Source organism: Ctenopharyngodon idella, chromosome 3 (assembly GCF_019924925.1).
Source record: "Ctenopharyngodon idella isolate HZGC_01 chromosome 3, HZGC01, whole genome shotgun sequence".
Lineage (NCBI taxonomy): Eukaryota > Metazoa > Chordata > Actinopteri > Cypriniformes > Xenocyprididae > Ctenopharyngodon > Ctenopharyngodon idella.
The window spans coordinates 43,095,689-43,117,559 of record NC_067222.1 but is presented as its reverse complement, the minus strand read 5'-3'; the positions used below and the strand labels follow the sequence as shown (position 1 = coordinate 43,117,559).

The 21,871-nt window shown below is 37.4% G+C and overlaps 1 protein-coding gene and 1 long non-coding RNA gene across 5 annotated transcripts in view; both read right to left on the bottom strand.

Annotated features, from left to right (window-relative positions):
• Positions 1-5,839: 5,839 nt before the first annotated feature.
• LOC127509298 (uncharacterized) lies at positions 5,840-9,276 on the bottom strand. Its single transcript, XR_007929195.1, has 4 exons — positions 9,105-9,276; positions 8,910-8,957; positions 6,523-6,885; positions 5,840-6,444 (listed from the first exon to the last, which is right to left on the bottom strand). It is a non-coding gene; the product is annotated as an uncharacterized LOC127509298 (long non-coding RNA).
• A 4,516-nt stretch (positions 9,277-13,792) lies between these two features.
• Positions 13,793-21,871, bottom strand: part of si:ch73-366l1.5 (FILIA-N KH-like domain-containing protein) — a 31,127-nt gene continuing 23,048 nt past the window's right edge. For 2 of the 4 annotated variants that reach the window (XM_051888013.1, XM_051888014.1), the window contains one exon: positions 13,793-14,467. In XM_051888013.1, coding sequence (XP_051743973.1) covers positions 14,353-14,467 — 115 coding nt within the window. In that variant the 3' untranslated portion in view covers positions 13,793-14,352. Of the gene's footprint in view, positions 14,468-14,665; positions 15,401-21,871 lie in introns of those variants that run through there. The other 2 variants (XM_051888015.1, XM_051888016.1) reach the window with 1 other exon arrangement.

Below are 21,871 nucleotides of genomic sequence, written 5' to 3'. Positions count from 1 at the left end.
AGAAATAAAGCACGAATGGGCAGTTATTCTGGCAGCAACATGTGTGCAATTCAATTTTAAAATATGTAACGTTAGCCTACAGTTTAAAAATATAAACCAAGCAGCTTCATGCTTACCTCGGAGCCTACTGTTAATAAGAGTCTGCATTAACTTATTACCGCTAAATTCCCCATTTTTAAAATGACATAATTTGAGATAAAATGCAAGACAAAACCATTTCAACATAGCGGAGCGTCAATCTTCCTATTTTTAAAGAGGAGATTTAAATAATCAAATAATAAATAGGATATAATTATTAAATATGAATTTTCATTTAAGCATGTGTTGTTTTCATATCAGACAATCATGCAACCAACAGTGTGAGCAGCGCGCATGCTCTGAATGTGCGAGTTTTATCACTGAGGTGCCATGCTAATATTATTTTTACAGACGTCCACGTGAGAAACAATTACCGTCCAAACTGAGCTAAAGTTGATGTGTTAGAAGCAGGGAAAATTGGCAAGCGTAAGGATTTGAGCGAGTTTGACAAGAGCCAAATTGTAATGGCTAGACGACTGGGTCAGAGCATCTCCAAAACTGCAGCTCTTGTGGGGTGTTTCCGGTCTGCAGTGGTCAGTATCTATCAAAAGTGGCCCAAGGAAGGAACAGTGGTGAACCGGCGACAGGGTCATGGGCAGCCAAGGCTCACTGATGCATGTGGGGAGCGAAGGCTGGCCCGTGTGGTCCGATCCAACAGACGAGCTTCTGTAGCTCAAATTGCTCAATAAGTTAATGCTGGTTCTGATAGAAAGGTGTCAATACACAGTGCATACCAGTTTGTTGCGTATGGGGCTGCATAGCCGCAGACCAGTCAGGGTGCCCATGCTGACCCCTGTCCACCGCCGAAAGCACCAACAGTGGGCACGTGAGCATCAGAACTGGACCACGGAGCAATGGAAGAAGGTGGCCTGGTCTGATAAATCACGTTTTCTTTTACATCACGTGGATGGCTGGGTGGCACCAGGATGCACTATGGGAAGAAGGCAAGCTGGCGGAGGCAGTGTAATGCTTTGGGCAATGTTCTGTTGGTAAACCTTGACACGTACCACCTACCTAAGCATTGTTGCAGACCATGGAAACTCTTTCATGGAAACGGTATTCCCTGGTTTCTGTGGCCTCTTTCAGCAGTATAATGCACCCTGCCACAAAGCAAAAATGGTTCAGGAATGGTTTGAGGAGCACAACAACGAGTTTGTGGTGTTGACTTGGCCTCCAAATTCCCCAGATCTCAATCACTCGAGCATCTGTGGGATGTGCTGAACAAACAAGTCCGATCCATGGAGGCCCCACCTCGCAACTTACAGGACTTAAAGGATCTGCTGCTAACATCTTGGTGCCAAATACCACAGCACACCTTCAGGGGTCTAGTGGAGTCCATGCCTTGACGGGTCAGGGCTGTTTTGGCAGCAAAAGGGGGACCAACACAATATTAGGAAGGTGGTCATAATGTTATGCCTGATTGGTGCATATAAACTTATAAAAACTTAATAACATTTTTAAAAACTACATAGACATTTAAAAAAAAAAAAAAAAAATCACAATAAAATTACTAAAACTTTAAAATTAAAACAGAAAATAGGCCTATTAATAAAAACTATGGCTGCATATACTCTCTTGAGTATGTACCTATTGTAATGAATGCTGGGGACTTCAACAATAATGTTTTTTGGGGGGTTTTTTTACCTTTGGCCCAGCCCACTTGAGCTTTTCTGCAGCGCATTCTCCTTCCATTGACTGAAGGCAGGGAAGATTGAACTCACCTGAAGTGGAGGAAATTTAAAGGGTTAGTTCACCCAAAAATGAAAATAATGTCATTTATTACTCACCCTCATGCAGTTCCACATCTGTAAGACCTTCGTTAATCTTCGGAACACAAATTAAGATATTTTTGTTGAAATCCGATGACTCGGTGAGGCCTCCATAGCCTGCAATGACATTTCCTCTCTCAAGATCCATTAATGTACTAAAAACATATTTAAATCAGTTCATGTGAGTACAGTGGTTCAATATTAATATTATAAAGCGACGAGAATATTTTTGGTGCGCCAAGAAAAACAAATAACGACTTATATAGTGATGGCCGATTTTAAAACACTGCTTCATGAAGCTTTGGAGCATTATGAATCAGCGTGTTCGAGATGGAAAGCAATTCGACGGGACCCTAGCAGAAATCATGTTCATAGACAAGCTAATGTATTAAAGTTTTATTAACATTACTGTGGCATGGCCGTTGCTGCTCCTTTCACTTTGTTGCTTATGTTTATTTATGATTAAATTTAAGTTTAACATCGCCTCCTTCTTCCCTGAACTTTGTTACAATAATGTTTGATCACTTAAATTCACATAAATTCAGCAAGTCCATTTCACAGTGACGCTTTATTTTGATAGTCCACTTTATAAAAACTATAAATAATTTTGCAACTACATGTCAACTAACACTCATTAGAGTATTAGTAGACTGTAAGGGTTCAGGTTAGTAGAATAAGTTGACATGTAGTTGCAAAGTTACTTATAGTTAGTAGAATGTCTAAAGTGGACTAACAAGTGTTGGGCATTTTTTTTATTTCCCTACCCTCACTAACTTCCCTCTGCCTCGTTCACTCAGATATACGTCATTGCTTACATTGCACGAGTGCCCACAGTTGGCAGAATCCTTGCAATGTGTTTAAATGGAACTACCTAAACCCTTGATCAAAAATTAAGTTTGAGCACCGCGAGTTGCAGTTGTGACCTCACACTCGTGTTGCATTGTGGTCTATGGATCTGCCTGAAGTGAACATACAGTGCACAGCATAAGTAAGTACACCCCCTCTGAAACTTCTGAAAGTCAGCAATTACTCAATTATTTAGAAGACATGTTAGGGTTCTTTAGAGATATAATGTTCCAGCAAGTCTGCTTAATCAATTACCAAAGAAGCATGTCAAAATTATTCAGGAAAATAAGATTTTCTTATCAAGGTAATAAAATGTTGTGTAGCAAAAATGAGTACACCCTCCTAAAAGTTACTAAATAAAATGAAATAAAAATGTTCTGGTTTAAGTTTAAGGCAATGTTTTATCAACAGGTAAGTATGCTGAACCAAAACATTTAAAGAGAAGTAATTTCTTGACAGTTAAAAGTGTTATATAGCCCAGTGAATCATTCTCAGACTTAATGCTGACAACAATGAACCACTTGGGAGAGAACTGTCAGGAGACTTACTTCTTAGCACAAAAGAGGACAGTGGTACAAGAGGATTACCAAATCATTGTTTTAAGTGTGAAAATATAGCAAAAGTAACACAGAAATTCAAAAACAATGGACTTGTGACAAGGCCCCTGAAATAATCAGCCCTTCATTTTAAGCTTTCATTTAGTGATGAGGGATTTTTTTTCTAGACAAAGAGCAGGAGAAATACCAAGCGAGTGTCTCAGAGCCAGCAAAAGCTATGAAAAGAGTGACTGTTTATCTCACAGAGTAAGATGCAGCCTGCAGAAATGACATGTATGATTGTTGTTCTCACTGGAACTACCTACTGTAGTCAAAGCACAATAAAGTCAGTTAGCCATTTCCAAAGCCCATATTTACAAAATATAAATTCTGGGAATTAATACTCTGGTCTCATGAAACCAAATCAATCATTTTGGATCTAACAGCATCCAAAATGTAATGGTGTTGCTAGAGGAGGAGTACAGTGAGAAGTGCCTGGTTCCCACAGTAAAGTTCAGTGGTAGTAAAGCTCTTATATAGGGATGTATGAGTGCTGAAGGTGTGAGGGAGTTGTGCTTTATCAATGCTGTCACGAATTCCCACACCATTGTGTAATTTAATACACAAACTTGAAACAGAAGATGTTACCCTTTCCTCATTCCCTGCATTGTTGGGCATTTTTTCAACATGACATTGAGGACATGCATTCACCCAAGGTGAAAAACCTTCTGTGGAGATGTATTGCACTCAATCTTAACACACTTGAGCACCTGTGGGGGATTCTGTAGAGACGAGTTGAGCAACACTCCCTATTAAAGATCAGGGCATTTAATGAGCTCATCATCCAGGAGTTAAACAGGACAGATGTGACAATTTGTCATGAACTTGTACACTCAGAGCAGTATATTCAAAGTTATGGAGGCATACTAAGTACTGGAATATTACACATTTGTTGAATTAAATCTAGGGTGTACTCATATCTGCAATCCTTAACTTAAACAAAATTGGCTAATTTACTTATTTTATGGCTATTAATGACATATTTCTCAGTTTGTATTATGTATATGTTTAATACATTTTTGTTTTGCCATCTTTCCATGAATTGTATTAGTGATCATAAAGAAAATGCATCTTTTGTATTTGTTCAGAGGGGGTGTACTCATTTATGCTGTGCACTGTATGAGTAGACTTACTCTCTCTGTCAAAATCAAGGGGTCAATGATCTGTCCAAATAAGCTTTCCTCGTTCACTTGACGAAGTTGAACACACTCAAAGTCCCTTTAAGACAAGTCATTTCACTCGGCGGCCATCTTTGAAACGCCTCTCGGGAATCCTGGGCATCATGCAGCTCCTATCTCTTTAAATGGGGAAACATCAAATTCTCCAAAGCTGTTTGCCAAGCTTTCGATTAAATTTCATATTTGAAATCACCAATGAAATCTGACAACAACTGTCTCATAATTTTTTTTTTTTTCAAACGCTTAAATCATGACAAAAAAACAGTATTTAGGCTGGATCAAGCTAATGCGCATGCGCAGACCTAAATGCGCGTCTCTTGTGCCTCATTTCGGAGGCGCGCGTCTGACTGTTTCTATAGAAACCGGTGCTTCTAACGGCCGCTGCAGTGACGCGATGACTTTACAGGTCGGCGATTGGCTCTTATTTTGAAGGCAGGACTTATTCCGCCATATTGAGCGTTACACGTTCTCCCATTCAAAACAATACGAGTGACATGTCTTGTGTTATTCTATAGTCTTTGACACACTTCAAAATGGTGGTGGGGACTCCTCTAAGGGGAAGTGTTTAGGGATGGTCACGAGTGTAGGTTTAAAAGTGGAGTTAAACGCAGCCCAAGCATCCTTTAAATTAGGTGGCGCCGAGATATGCTGCCTACTGGAATGCAGCCATCCGTTTGAGAAGCAACCATAGTTTTCATATAAGCCTGAAAGACTTGATTATCTGGATCAGGTGCATTAATTAATTAAGGCTGGAGGTAAACTCTGCAGGCTTTCCATGGAACTGAGTTTGACACCCTGCTATGTAAAATATTTATATCAAAATCCACATATGTGATGCATCTCACAGCAAATGTAGAAGTAAAATGGCTTAAAACAGCCATAAAAACTTAAACAGCCATATCTTTGCAAGCACAGACCGTTTTTGTTTTTTAGTTCAATCAGTCTTCTAGGGAGGCGAGGCAACAAGTCAGCTGCCCCAGCTTTTGTGTGTTCACTGTGAACATACTCTGTCTGGGTTGACTGAACTTACTCCCAGCTGTGTTTTTGACAACGACTTTACCCCGAGTAAGCAAAGTTTGGGTTAATTAACCGAGAATTCAGGGTGTCTGTGACTTAAATCCTTGCTTTTTGGAATACACCCCGATTATGAACCAAACTCATTAAAGTATGAAGCAGTGAATATTATCCAAAAGGACCAATCAGGTAGCAGCCTCCCCAGTCTATGAACCAATCAGAAGCAGTCAGGGGAGTCACCAGGTCAGGAATAAGGTATAAGACGGAAACTGTTCAGCATTACTTGGAAAATCATATCAGTACCCTGCTCAGTCTCTGTCTGGCTGTCATGTAAATCAGTTCGACATCTTTTAACGGCCATTTTGAAGTGATTTATTTAAAAACTACACACGTAACTGATCCAATGAACAAGCGTGGGTGCCACAAAAAACACTTGTCATATAAAACTGGAGACCAGAAACAACAGTGGCTTGAGCACAACAAATCAGTATAAACAGACACATCATCTATTGCCAATAATTGTTTTGTGTGTGTCTAACACATACATTTGAATGACATTCATTCTTTCAGACAGAAGAGAGAGTGCATCTAACATTTTCCTTTGATCCACCCGAATATTATGGATTTCATTTGACAACACTGCAAAATCCCTTTGCACTTCACGAACTAAATTGATCAACTCTGTGAAATCCGCTCTCCGCAAAGTATCAGTGTGACGATAAAGCTTGATCAACTCTGTAAAACAGGTGATTATTCCGGGATGTACGCTGTTCGTCTTCTGGGTGGCAGGCTGAGCCAAAGAATTGTTATTGCGTCGAATAGCATTGTTTACTTGTCTTGGGTCTCTGGGGAAGTGTTGGCGTCTGCCGTTGCTGCTGGCTTGAGGTAATTCATAAGCTTCGCAAGCGGCCATTTCACCATCGATCCATAGCTCGGCGCATCTCGCATCATAGTCTCGTACACCTGTGAAACAATAAAAGATACATTTGTATCACAATGGTACACAATGTTTAAAGATGCATTCTCATTATTAATACATACTTTCTTCCTCTGTGTCCTCCGATAGTCTCAAACGACGTTTCACTGGAATATCAGAGGTGTTGTCGGATTCCCTCTCCCGCTTTTCCCCAGATGTCGAGGTGGAGGTTTTGCTTCCGCTGGACTCAGGACCAAGACTTCGGGCTGTTTTAGTCTGTGGTGAATCCTGTGGAGTCACTACTGAACCTCCGTCACAGGGTTTGGACCCGCTGTTATCGCCACTCAAAGGTACCGATACCTCTGTTATGAGGTTATTCGGGGCTGCTGCTTTTTCAGTTCCACACAACCCGGGGACACCCGGAGGCGCAACAAGCTTACCTTGAGTTGTGTTAGATGAAGAGCCTGTTAGACGACCAGCCTCGTCAACTGAAAACAAAAAAAACCTTTTTTAGCATATTATGTAGCCTATTAAAAAGGGCTTTAAAAAGAAAAGAAAACAAAGAACACAATTGTTTTTACAAGCAAAACTGTGATCTGCATGATCATCCCCCTTTATGCCTCTCACTCAGAAGTAAACAAACAAAAAAAAAAAGATCAGAGTTTACCAGTATTTTGGTGCTCTTAAAGGGATAGTTCACCCAAAAATGACAATTCTGTCATCATTTACTCACTCTCAGGTTGTTCCAAACCTGTATGAAGTTCTTTGTTTTATTGAACACAAAGGAAGATATTGTCAAGACATTTATGACCTAACGAAGCATAACTCACGTGACTTTGGCAGTTTGATGTGCGCTCCTAATCACTGGTTTAAACAAATCATTCGCAAATGTTGTTAAGCTTCACGAAGCAGTGTTTCGAAAGCACCCACTGGTAAGTATACACCATGTTATAATAATCAGGGCCAGTATAGGCTAGACTATTTAGAAAGATTAAGATGCGAAAGCTCAGTGAGATATTTTCTTTCACGTGCAGCCTGGACACATACCTCATTTATAACAATTAAACATCAATCATTTTCAATTATTTAAACGAGAAACACAATCCCTGTTTGTTAAAACAACATCTCACGTATTTCTACATTTGTATAGAGAAGGATATATCTTTGATGTATTTAATTTTCATGCGTCACAGGCCATAAAAGGCCAAAAAGTGTCCCAATTAACCTATTTGAGCACAGACACTTTACTTTCCCCCTCTCAGATCTCTGATTTAAAAGTTACCCCCACAAGGTGAAGCAAATTCTAGCAGGTATTAGGTGTAAAACAGCCAGGAATTAAGGATCATTAACTTCAGAAAGCCTCCTCCAGACACCCCCATCTCGTTTCACAACACAGCTTGACGTATCTGGAGTCCTGTTTGATGTCGTAAAGAGCAGTGTGTGTGTGTGTGCACGTTTTTGTGACATATCAGGACACAAATTTGTATAATGACATGGGTATGACATAGGTATTACAAGGAGAGGGTGACTTATGAGGACATTACCCCATGTCCCCATTTTTCAAAAAGCTTATAAATCATACAGAATGAGTTTTTTTTTTTTTTGAGAAAGTAAAAATGTGCACAGTTTCCTGTGATGGGTTTAGGGGTATAGTTGGTGTAGGGCGATAGAAAATACGGTTTGTACAGTATAAAAACCATTACGCCTATGGAATGTCCCCACAATTCACAAAAACAAACGTGTGTGTGTGTTAGAGGGCACCACCATCGTGTGGATATTGCTCATCCATGTTTTAGAAACATTAAAAGACAGCTCTTTGGCACTCATTTTCACAGTAGACCTTGTGTAAATTTTCAAAACGCTTACTACAAAAATCCAAAGTGATGACACTAGTAGCACCACTAGTCTTTCAAAACCTGATCTCGTGCTTTCATTGCAGTTGTAGGCAACACTTTCTTTCAGGCTAATAGTTGTTTGTTCACAACACAATTGGTCAATGTAATGTAGGGCATTTGGTTTGATCTATCGAAATTAGGTTGCGCTGCAAATATCCGTCTAGGCTGCATTAGCTGTGGATTTTTCGTCATACCTTATTTTTATCCGTCTAAAAAAATAATGTAGGCCCAACTGTTGGTACTTTAATAGCCTATGAAATTGGTGTCGCGTGAAAAAAAAAAAAAAAAAAAAGTTTCGACAATTTGTTTGATGTGCGCGTGTGAAACTGCTTCATATAAACATATTATTAATTTCTTGCCTTTTATTGCCATTCTGAATGAAGAGTCTGTTTTTCTCTGCCTCGTTTGGATAGTGAAACAACTTTTCTTGACCAAACGCTGTTTTCGCTTCTTTTCTTTTTTTTTTTTTTAACAACAACAAAACATCCCAAGCCTATTTACCACGCGTTTCCCCAGATATCTCACTTTGTAAAGTTTTGTGGGACAGCGTCAACACACGAGAGTAGATGTTTTAACACTAACGTTACGTGAAAAGCAAATGTGTAGGTCCAGCTTACCACTAGTTGCACTGTCTTCGCCGTTTGCAAGAAGACGAGCTTCTTCAACTGAGAAATGAAAACATCTTGTTTAGAATATTGTGTATTAAAACAGCTTAGTGGAATTCGACTTCAAATGTAGACGCGTCAATCGTACACCTCTGTCATAAATTAATTAGCCTATGTCTAACGTATGTTTAAACAAATGCTGCATACCGTTGGCCGCCATTTTAGTGTTGGTAGTTTACTAGGTCGCAGTAGTAAGCGATGGGTCGGTCTTCAGGCGAGGTAACAATGCGTTGAGTTGTACTGCTCGCGCAACAAATGTTTAAACCATCCGCCAACAATTTGGGCGTTTCAAAGGGCACGAGTTGGGAGAAGTGGGGGGTGTTCCGACAAACCGCACAGAGGGGGCATCCTACCAAAAGACCTAAAACACTCCCAGGTTAAAACTGCTTCATATAATTATTTAATTTGGCAACCAGTGTATAAGGCTGTGTGATCCAGTATAGTTTGGTACAGAAAACCCATCAACAAAGAAAATAAATGTTTATTTATGCTTGAATGGGTCCCATCATATACACAATCTCTTAAACAAGGCTCTTGGAGTATGAGGGATCCCTGGCACTCCTGTTACTGTTGGGCTCTATACAAAAGCCTCCCAAACCTCTTATTTTGCCCCAGTGTTTCCCACAGGATTTTGTGAGACTATGAGGGGTTGACCTGGTCTCTCTGTGAGGTCCGGGGGCAAGAAAAATGTGCACATTTTAAACTTAAATGCAATCTAGTGCACTTTGAGAGTTTAAAATTAAGAGTATGAACCCACGTCCAGTGTCTATGGAACAGTAAAAAGTCTTTGCATTGACTTGTACCTGGACTTTAAAGTGGACTCAAACCTCTTTTTCTCAGTCTACATTACATTCACACTGGTTTCAGGAAGCCAAACATTTAGAATATAATAATAATAATAATAATAATAGTTTATATTAGTATCCCTAAGACAGTAATAAAACAAATGTAGTGTGAAATAAATGTTAATTAAAAAAAAAAAAAAAAATTTATAAGCCTATATTATTTGACTTTACACTATACAGTAGGGAAAGTAAAATACGTTTAATTTCTTCCCTTGCACAAGATCATTTAAGATCTTCACTTAAGATAAGCATATATTTTGGTGAAAAGTTGAAGGTTCTCTGAAAACAGGTTTACATTACTACGGAGCCTCTAAAGGGACATGGTGAAGAATAAAAATTATTTGGCAATGCTTTTGCATTCTCTCGCAAATGTTTTGCATTCCCCTGAGAAACTTTGCGTACGCTCGCAAAATGTGTGTTATTTACAAAATGTTTCTTGAGGGAACACAAACATTTTGCAAGAGAATGCAAAAGCATTGACTTATTATATTTTTTTCCCACCATATCTCCAGCTTTTTCTCCAGGGGAGGGGGGCCCTTGGAGATAATTGGCCCGGGGCTTTTGCCAGCCCTGAGATCTGCTCTGCTAATGTTCCTTTGTCTCCACTCTGTTTACACTCACATTATGAATCACGTAGGCTACTGTAAATAACATATTTTCAATAAAAACAAATGCTGTTGGTTGTACATTTTTATTTTAAAACATGCTATGTTTATATCACCAACCACTCTTAATCCAGAATGGTTCAGTTAACAACAAGCCTGGTCCTTTACCTGTTATTTGTCCACCCCCATTTAGTTTTGGCTTTTCCAGTAACTCCAGCGAAAACAAAGCTAGACCATACAATGTCATTTTAGATAAATCTATGCGTGTGAGTGAGATAGTGACAAGACTATATATGCACTTTCAATTTGTTCATTTTTTGTCTCTAGCCTATATAGTTCCCATAATTACATTTGGGTTTTGATGACTTAATTCTATAATTATTTTAGTATACTAGGCCTACACTGTAAATCTAAAATAAAGAACAAGCAGGTTTAGTGCTGTGTTATGTTATCTTTGCTGTGTTGAACCCAGAGACGTCACTTGTGGGATGAAAAGTAGTGATAGGGGTTGTAAAGCAATAACCAGTAAGGCCCTGGTTCACCCCTTACTGACCTCTTTACCTAGACAGTCTTATTTTGTGGTATTCAGTGAGTTTATGAGCAGTGTTGCTGCTAGCAGATATCACCATGTAGCCCAAGCCTGGTCACCCCCTGAAGCTAAGCAGGGTTGAGCATGGTCAGACCTGAATGGGAGACCCTCCTGTGAAAACTAGGTTGCTGCTGGAGGTGTTAGTGAGGCCAGCAGGGGGTGCTCACCCTGTGGTCTGTGTGGGTCCTAACGCCTCAGGGTAGTGATGGGGACACTATACTGAAACAAGCACCATCCTTCGGATGAGATGTTAAACTGAGGTCCTGACACTCTGTGGTCATAAAAAATCCCAGGTGGTCCTTCGAAAATAGAGTAGGGGTGTAAACCTGGCGTCCTGGCCAAACTTGCCCATTGGCCTCTGTCCATCATGGCCTCCTAATCATCCCCATATACTGATTGGTTTCATCACTCTGTCTCCACTAATAAGCTGGTGTGTGTTGGGTGTTTTGGTGCAATATGGCTGCCATGGTATCATCCAGGTGGATGCTGCACATTGGTGGTGGTTGAGAAGATGCCCCCCCCCTTCCATGTAAAGCACTTTGAGTCCCAAGAAAAGTGCTATATAAATGTAACAAATTGACCCTTCGCCAGGAGTTTGATTGACAGGCATTCTAACCAATCATAACGCAGAATCCGCCATTTTGTCCGACAAAGCAGTCAGGGGAGTTAGCAGATTAACATAGGTGGATTTGAACTTGAAAAAAGGTGTGTACTGACGTCTTTCCACGATTAAAACAACATTCCTTAATTTCCTTATGATGTTCATTCATGTTTATTTGATGCTATAAATGAACTAGTAGGAAGAGATGATCGGTTCCGCAATGTATTTTTCACTGCGTGAGAACATGATGTGTGGCGAGAGATCGGCATGGCTTGTCGGACATAGCAACAGTAACTAAAGGGGGCAGGTCTTTGCGAACGGTCAATTATTATCATTTGTAATGCATTACAAATAATGTGAGTTACATAATTAGATTACTTTTTTCAAGCATTGCGTAAGCGCCGTGTAAACATGATGGTTATTGTAGTTCTGGACGTGAGCATGCATTTACTCATCTCACTCTCACATAAAACAGATTCACTACTCCTCAAAAGGAATAAAAAGATTATGCAAAACTGCAATAATTAATATATGTTAAATAAGAATATACTTTATGTAATTAATCTCACTTTATTAAGCAGTGTCTTTGCTGCTGACCTGCTGACATTTGATGATTCAATTTAACCATACCAATTAGTAAAAAATAAGTTAACATCACAATTTTTTGTTTGTTTTTATTGTAGTATTGAAGTAAGAGTGTTGAACTTTCTTCTCCTGCATCCTATTCTTCTGTGATCCTTCCAGAATAGCAGCACAGCTGAAAGGTTTGTTTAAGCTGCACCCTCTACTGTACAGGCGTGAATTTGCATTTCCTTCAGCTTATTCACTTTTGGTGTGAAAGGGCCTTTACATTTGCCAAAAATAGAACTTTTTGTTATTAAAAAACAAATAAACAAGCAAGCCCAGCCCAGGTGAGAAAAAGTAATGCAGAAGTAATGTAACACATTACTTTTTTACTAAACCAACACCCCCTGAAGATATCTTTATTTATATACTTTATATATATCTTTATTTATATAACTTTATTAATGCTTGAACAAGCCTAGACAAGTCAAAACATGCCTGAACAAGTATCAGGGGGGCAGTAGGTGGAGCGACTGAGTTGTTTTCCTGCACAATATTGGCTGCTGCACGTTTATTGTTCCTGTGAGCGACTGGTTAAAACACACACCTATGGGTGAATTTCTTTAATACCTCATGCAAAAATAAAACCCTTCAGCTGGAACACTCTCTCGCGCTCCAGTTTCTCTACACCGGAAACTCCCACCACCATTTCTACTAGTGCTTAAAGGGATTGTTAACCCATGATTTACTCACCCTCAAGCCATCCTAGGTGTATATGACTTTCTTCTTTCAGCCAAACACAATCAGAGTTATATCAAAAATATCCTGGCTCACCCAAGCTTTATAATGGGAGTGAATGGAGTTTTTGAAGTCCAAAAAAGTGCTATCAATGATAAAATGTACTCCACGCGGCTTTGGGAGTTTAATAAAGGCCTTCTAAAGTGAAAATATCCTTATTTGAAACTTTATAAAGTAAAATAACAAGCTACCGGCGCGACAGCCATACACATTCGACTTCCGTCCAAAAACCGTTAACTTCCACGACGTAGTACACAATGCCATGATGTACTACTCTATGTCCTACGTTATAACGTGTAGTACGTCATGTTGTTAGACTTGTTCGAGATGCACGCCATTGTGTACTACGTTGCGGAAGTTAACGCTTTTTGGACGAAAGTCGAATGTGTATGGCTGTCGTGCAAGAAGCTTGTTATTTTACTAAATAAAGTTTTAAATAAGGATATTTGTCTTACACAAATGCCTCGATTCTCTTCAGAAAGCCTTTATTAACCCCCCAGGGCCGCGTGGAGTACATTTTATCATTGATGGATGCACTTTTTTGGAGTGCTCATCCTCCATTCACTCCCATTATAAAGCATGGATGCTTCAGGATATTTTTAATCTAACTCTGATTGTGTTCGTCTGAAAGAAGAAAGTCTTAAACACCTAGGATGGCTTAAGGGTGAGTAAATTATGGGGTAATTTTCACTTTTGGGTGAACTATCCCTTTAACCGAACCCTCTGAGCTTTGTATAGGAGTAACGCAATATTGTAATACAAAAGTAACTTTCCCCAACACCGTTTAAAAGAGAACAATCTCAATAACTGAGGGAAATTACAACAACAACAAATAATATTTATATATATATTTTTTTTTTCTTCAAGTAAATGTAAACAAACAAAAGTTATAATAATCTACTTAGAAAATGCAACATAGTAAAACATTCAGAATATGCCATTTGCATTCTATATAATAGATCTGAATGATTATGAAGCATTTGTCATATCAACACCAAAAGAAAAACAAGAATACTAATGAAGACTATTTACATTTCCCATTCATGCACTAAAATACTACAAAATATAAGTAAAAAGTTAGTCATGTCAGATGAACAGTTCCTGTGTGTCATACAGCAAGAGTTTTAAACAGTGATCATGTTTCGATTAAACTAATAGTGTGAAAAGCTCAGCTTTCAGTTGAAAGCGAACCCCTTTTCAAATGACAAGTTTTACAAGAGTTAAACACAGTTTAACCCTTAAACCACATTATTACTTTTACACAGTTTAAGTGTCTGTGATCCTAAGCATAAAAGTGTGTCAACTGAAACAGAACAGGAGTGCTACAGACGTTACCCAACGGGCAAGCACAGATTCGGTCCTTTATGAAACTCTGTGTGTGTGTGTGGTCAGACTAAAGCGAGTAAAGCTTGAGCTGTTCCTCCATGTCTCCCTCCGTCATCTCTCCAAATGTGTCCTGGTTCTCTCGGAGCAGTTTAAAGATGGCAGCCAGCTGCTCCTGCTGAACCCTACAACACAAACACAACAGCATAAAGAACAATCACACACCCACGGCTATCTGCAGTCTTCATCATTCACCAAGGCTTTGTCTCCGCTCAAAAAGGGCTTAACTGAAGGAAACTGATTTGAAACATTATCTATTATTTTTTGTTTGGAGTTCCTTTGTGTTAGTGTATCAGAAGAAATGATGACACAACAGACATTAATCAAATCTGGCTCTTTATTGATATTACAAAAGCCATTAGGATGAATCTCACACTGTCAAAGTCACATTTCACTGCAAAATCTAAATTATATTGCCATTACAATAATGCTTACAATAATAATTTCTTGTACTGCCATTATGCTGATTGAAATGAAATGATCAAAAAATATATTACTGTAAAAATTACTTTTATAATGCAAAAACACTTAAGGGCTTTTTTTATGCATCCTTTGAACATAACACATTTTTTAATCCAGTCCCTTCTGATTCTGGGGTGAAATGTCACCTAGACAATAAAATGTTTTTATGAGATTCACCTTTTTTTAAACTACCAACAACGAAAAAAAATCCAAATGCTTTCTACATTTCATACAGATGTCTGACTCTGCAGTGTGAGCACATTTCCCATCAGCCTGTGATGGTCATAGCGGGGGTGTGTGTGTTTGTTTATGTGTGTGTGTGTCCACAAGGGGGCGTGATGGTATTTCAGAAGAGCAGGAACCTATTTTCCTATGTTAATGTTCTTTGGTGTTTTGCTTTAAGAAGCTTGCTATTCACAGGCAGAAATGCAAAGTGGCCTGTACAGAAAACAGAAAGAAAAAAAAAAGAAAAAAAGAAAAAAAAGGTTTCCATCACAACACATTTCAGAGACAGTCAAACGAAGTCGTCACTCCACAAAGCTCCTCAAGGTTCACACACTTTTCCACAAGCTTTGACTTCTGCTTACTCAGCAACTCTGAAAAAGAAAAATACAAGAATATTCAGTATTATAAAGCCACAGCCTCGTAAACCGTTAAACATGAACTTCTTGAGGTACTCACAGTCCAAACACATACAAACACATACGCATGGATTCAAGCTAGCAGAGAAACAGACTATAGGCCAAAACAGGACCGTCATACACTGACAGTAACTCTTAGGAGAACTGAACCTTAAAGGGTTCTGTCAGGCACTTCATATCTATCACTAGAAAAAGTTTAAATGAACATGAAGTTTAAATTCACTAAACCTGAAAGTATTATGCGATCATTTAAGACATTTCTCCTTATATTGAACCATTTTGGCATAAAGTGTTCTTTAAAATTGAGTCAAGAACCCCAGAGTTCTATATAGAACCACACTGAACCTTTTTTAAGCATGTTGTAGCAACTCTAAATTAAATAGATACTTAAAGATACTTCAGGTCAATAAGGTAAACATTTATATTAATAGCTATCACCATCCTTTTCAGTTGGTTGATCACAGTACATTGAGACAATTGTTTTGTACATTCTGAAATGTTATGTTTAAATATGCAAATGAAACATTATCTAATAAAATATGCACTAATTTGCATAAACGTCCAGCACAATAATGTAAACACTGGATCAGTTTCAAAATTCTGTTTCATTTTGTTGACATATTAAAGGTTTTTACAGAGGGAATTTTCTCCTTTTATCACAACATAAATCAGAAAATACTAAATCAGAAAAACAGAAGATTAATGTTTTAGGAATAAAATGTTACAATATATGAAAAAACCTTTAGAAAAAAAAAAAATTATATCTGTCTATATATATCTATCTATATCTGTATCTATCTATATCTGTATCTATCTATATCTGTATCTATCTCTATCTATATCTATCTCTATCTATATCTATCTATATCTATATCTATCTCTATCTATCTCTCTATATATCTCTATCTATCTCTCTATCTATCTCTCTCTCTATCTCTCTCTCTATCTATATATCTATCTATATATCTATATCTATATTATATATATATATATATATATATATATATATATATACACACACACACACACTAATTTTGAGACAATTGTATTGTAAATGAAATCTACAGATGCAGATAGATAAATGTGTATTTTGAATGTTTTCCACTATTCTGAAAGACAATGTTATGGAAGTAAAATAGCCCAAAGTCTGAAAATTGACCAGTGTCTGAAAAAACAATGGATTTGCCTGTAGTGTTTTGCCTTGAAATGACTAATTTCTTTTTTAATAATATTAAAGGTACACTATGTAACTTTTTATTTTGTTCAAAATTTATATAATGAGTCAATACATCAATCCTTCTTCCAAAATGTGTTTTGTCTTACCCTGATTTACTATGGTAAGCCTATTATAAGCGCTTATATTTTACACCTAGCGGGATGTTTTTTGCAGGAAATTGCGTACATGCGTCACTTGCCCGTGCGTGTCTCGTCATATCTGTAAATAGAGAAAAGTTGCAAGTCTGCTAGCGAAAAGAACGTAGAGTTCGTAATAAAACAAGAATCAACATTGGCTTGGCTTTTCGGAGAACTGAGGGATCTGAAATGTTGTAAAAGCGACACTAAGATGGGTCATTTCATTATGGTTGTTGTAACGCTGTGCTGGAATTTATTTTCAAGGAAGTCTATTAATGGATAAAGCTAAAGTAACGTCTTCAGCTAGTCAGTTTGAGATCCTAGTTTCCATCTAAACTGGTTATATCTCTTAAGCCAAGTAGTGGACGTTTTATGAGCAGTAGGATAACCATATTCATCTGCATAGTCACGCAGAAGCACAACCAAAACAATGTTCTTCCGCAAAATGCATGCAGTTTTGTTTTTTGTTTTTTGGGCCAAAAGTTACATAGTGTACCTTTAAGCTCTTTCATTTCTGTGACGATTTGATTTGACTGTGTCATGAGAGATGAACAGATGAAGGAGCATGTCACTCACCGTTGGCAGCTCTGGTGTTGTGATATTACTGGTTAAGGCTTGGCAGAGCGTGTTAGTCGTGCAGCGGTTGGAGGCGATGGAAACATTCAGGAGACACGCTTGTAGTCATGTTAGTAAAGTGTCTTAACAAACACATCTGTTTTCATGCAGTCATATTTAGTAGATTAGACAAATTTAGTTTGTTACGGCAAATCCGTTTGATTTGAAGCACGTGCTGCCGTGACCCACAAAGGCGTCATATCATGAGGAATCAATTTTCCTTGATCTTTTGAGATAAAGGAGCCTGGTGTACAATTAAAACCTGTACACATTATGTGTATCAACACATGACTGCCCACATTTACACATCAATGACGCCTAAAGTGTTCAGAAAAACGCAGTTTTTTTTCCTCAAAGGATCAGATAGAGGCTGGAGAAATGCTCATGAAAAACCTCAGGGTACAAAAAAATTAACATCTATAAAAAAAAGTGAAAAAAAAAAAAGAAGTATGATATGATTTAATATCTGAATGTGCCATTGTTTCCCATGCAGAGCACAAGAATGGTACAAAAACACATGCAAGACATGCAGACAGGAAGTCTACAGTCAGAAAACAAGACAAGAACTGCTATTTTAGTGTGATTTAATTTTGCTAAAGAAGTATTTTCGGCACTTCTCGCCTCCCTTTGGTCTACTTTGAATATGTAATCTGTTATTTGTTTAAGGTACAGTAAATGTCCTCTAAATATACCTTTGACCAGGACAATCTATTATTACTACAATGAGGCATGCGATTATGTATACATTACTTGATCAGCAGAAAATTACAACACGCCACATCTCCTACATGACCCCAATAATGCATTATAGAATTGTTTTGTGTTGATCTATATGGAAAGCCAGGGTTGTGCATCATTCAGAAATGAGAGTCAGATTAAGAATATGAATTTAGGTTTAAAACTGCATACAAAACTACAACACTGTAATTCAAATTTAAGGACATAGAATTAAAATGGAATTGAATTCGTGTAGGTTTTATTAAAGGGTTAGTTCACCCAAAAATTATGTCATTAATTCCTCACCCTCATGTCGTTCCACACCCGTAAGACCTTCGTTCATCTTCGGAACACAAATTAAGATATTTTTGATGAAATCCGATGGCTCAGTGAGGCCTGCATTGACAGCAAGACAATTAACACTTTCAGATGCCCAGAAAGCTACTAAAAACATATTTAAAACAGTTCATGTGACTACAGTGGTTCAACCTTAATGTTATGAAGCAACGAGAATACTTTTTGTGCGCCGAAAAAAAGAAAATAATGACTTTATTCAACAATATCTAATGATGGGTGATTTCAAAACACTGCTTCATGAAGCTTCGAAACTTTACGAATCATTTGTGTCGAATCAGTGGTTCGGAGCGCGTATCAAACTGCCAAAGTCACTTGAACTATTGAAATTTCGAAACACTTATGACGTAACAAAGCCTCGTTTACTGAAAAATCGTTATTTTGTTTTTTTGGCGCACAAAAAAATATTCTCGTCGCTTCATAACATTAAGGTTGAACCACTGTAGTCACATGAACTGTTTTAAATATGTCTTTAGTAGCTTTCTGGGCATTGAAAGTGTTAATTGTCTTGCTGGCAATGGAGGCCTCACTGAGCCATCGGATTTCATCAAAAATATCTTAATTTGTGTTCTGAAGATGAGCAAAGGTCTTACGGGTGTGGACCGACATGAGGGTGAGTAATTAATGACTAATTTCCATTTTTGGGTGAACTAACCCTTTAATGTGTTCAATTTTTCAGAATGAAATGCCCAAAAACATGTTCTCATACAAATGGATAAAGTATGTTACCAGCAATCCTATCAAAAAAAAAACTTGAATCACTGGCTATGTTTACATCCAAACTTGCATATTTAACTCATGCACAAAATTGGAATATCGCATAAAACATCTGCAAATAAAGCAGCGTTTCCACCCCATGTGTTCAAGTGAACAAAAGCGTCACTTCTTGGGAAACTGGCGCAAAATATCTGCAATAAAAATGGAAGTTGCTGCAATCGGGGAAAAAACGGTGACTTCTTTATTCAAACATCAGAAATGAATTACGCCTCAGAGCGCACAGATCATTCTGATGACAGACTTTGGCTCAGGCATTTCAGAATGACCAAACCAACATTTGAGATGCTGCAATGTGATTGGTCCGCTGGTTAGTCCAGTTATCCAATCACATCCACTGTTGAGGCAAAGTTTTTTTTATTGCGCATTGAGGGATTTATTCAGTAAATGTGTTTCCATCGTAGTTTATGCGCACGTCTTATTGGATAAAAAAAAATGTATCTGCCTCAATTGAGAGCACAAGTTTTTTTATGCGCATTAAAAATAGGTGGATGGAAACATAGCTAGTGATTAAACCACAGGAAAAGTGGGAAGTGGAGAATGGATGTTTTATGGTACTGTCAGACAAAACTGAAATTTGTTTGATGGCTATATATGGTTTTGACAGTAGTGAACTTAGTTTATGTAAATGTGTCTAATCAGTAGGGGACAATATTCTACATATCAGGGAATAAATTCAAATTTAATAATTGTGTTTTATGCAAAAGTGTTGAAACTCCTCTTGAATTTCAGCTCAATATTCTTTGTGGCGTGTCGAATTCGATTCATAGGGGGATGATTATTAAAATATGAATTTTGCCTCACCCTGATATGCAAAATTCACTGCATGACCTTTTATTTATGGTATCATTTTAAAACTTTTTGGGGGGGCGGATTGGATGGAAGTAAATGCAAAATAATGCAAAAAGTATTTGGACACCCAAGCTACATATACAAATGCCTTTAAGTAATTGAATCAACTTGATAACAAAATACCAAAACAATGCAACAATGACATTTTAAAGTGTGCAGTCTTAAGTGCCCAAATATATTTTGGGGCCACTGCATGATTATTAATACACTTCTTTAATATAATTATGTATTGAAAAAAGCTATAAATTATTTTGATTCATATACTATTTTGCTTAACATTCCAAGGAGCATCATGTGTTCTCCATCAAAGGCATGTTCTCCGACTTAGGCAAATTACTGTTCATCAGAATGGCTATTAATACCCATAATTCTCTGCACTGCTCATAATACACATGCCTTCATGTGTGTTCAGTGACCTGCATCTGTGAGCTTTTCCCTAGTAATGTGTGTGTCACAATAATGAATCCCTTGAGCTCCAGGCAGGGTCTGTGTGTGTGTGTGTGTGTGTGTGTGTGTGTGTGTGTGTGTGTGTGTGTGTGTGTGTGTGTGTGTGTGTGTGTGTGTGTATGTGTGTGTGTGTGTGTGTTTTCAGACAGATGCAGAACACATGCAGCCACTCTGCTTTGTGAACACAACCCCTCATTTGACCAGGAGGAGACCAGGAGTCTAAGTGGAGACTACTGGACACTCCACTGGTCAATGCAGTCCATAATGTGCAGAAGACAGAGTGATCTAAAACACTATGAAGCAGATGGATCACAGTGTTAAATGGGACAGTTCACCCAAAAATGATCATTCTGACATTATTTACCCACTCTCATGTCATATTATTGGCTTTCATTCATGGAACTCAAAAAGAGACGTTTGGGAGAATGTCCAGGCTTCTCTTTTCCAGGTAAGGCATGTAGCTCCAAAAGGACAAATAATAAATAAATAAATAAATAAATAATAAACGTCCCTAAATAATAAATATGCTTAAAAAAATACTAAAATGTGACTTTACAAACAAATAAATGAATAACAGTGACTTTACAAATATACAGATAAATAAACAAATAATGATTTTTACAAACAAATAAATAAACAAATAGTGAATTAAATGAGTAAACAGTAACTACAAATAAATAAACAAAGTGACTTTATAAAGTAAACAAATAGTGACTTTACAAAACAAATAAACAAATAGTGACTTTATAAACAAATAAACAAATAGTGACTTTATAAACATAAATAAGTAGTAACTTTACAAACAAATAAATACTAAATAAATAGGGACTTAAAGATAAAACAGACTTTACAAATAAATAAGGACTTTCTAAATAAAATGAACAAATGAGTGTATACATAATTGTGACTTTACAAATAAATAAAAATATATAAAAAGTTAATTATTTTACAAATAAATAAATAGGGAATTTACAATTAATAAATAAATACAATAGTGACTTTTCAAATAAATGAATTACTGAATGCATAAATGTGAATAAATTAAACTATAAATAAATAAATAAATAAATAAATAAATAAATAAATAAATAGGGACTTAAAGGGTTTGTTCACCCAAAAATGAAAATTCTGTCATTAATTACTCACCCTCATGTCGTTTCACACCCGCTAGACCTTCGTTCATCTTCAGAACACAAATTAAGATATTTTTGATGAAATCTGATGGCTCAGTGAGGCCTGCATTGACAGCAAGACAATTAATACTTTCAGATACCCAGAAAGCTACTAAAGACATATTTAAAACAGTTCATGTGA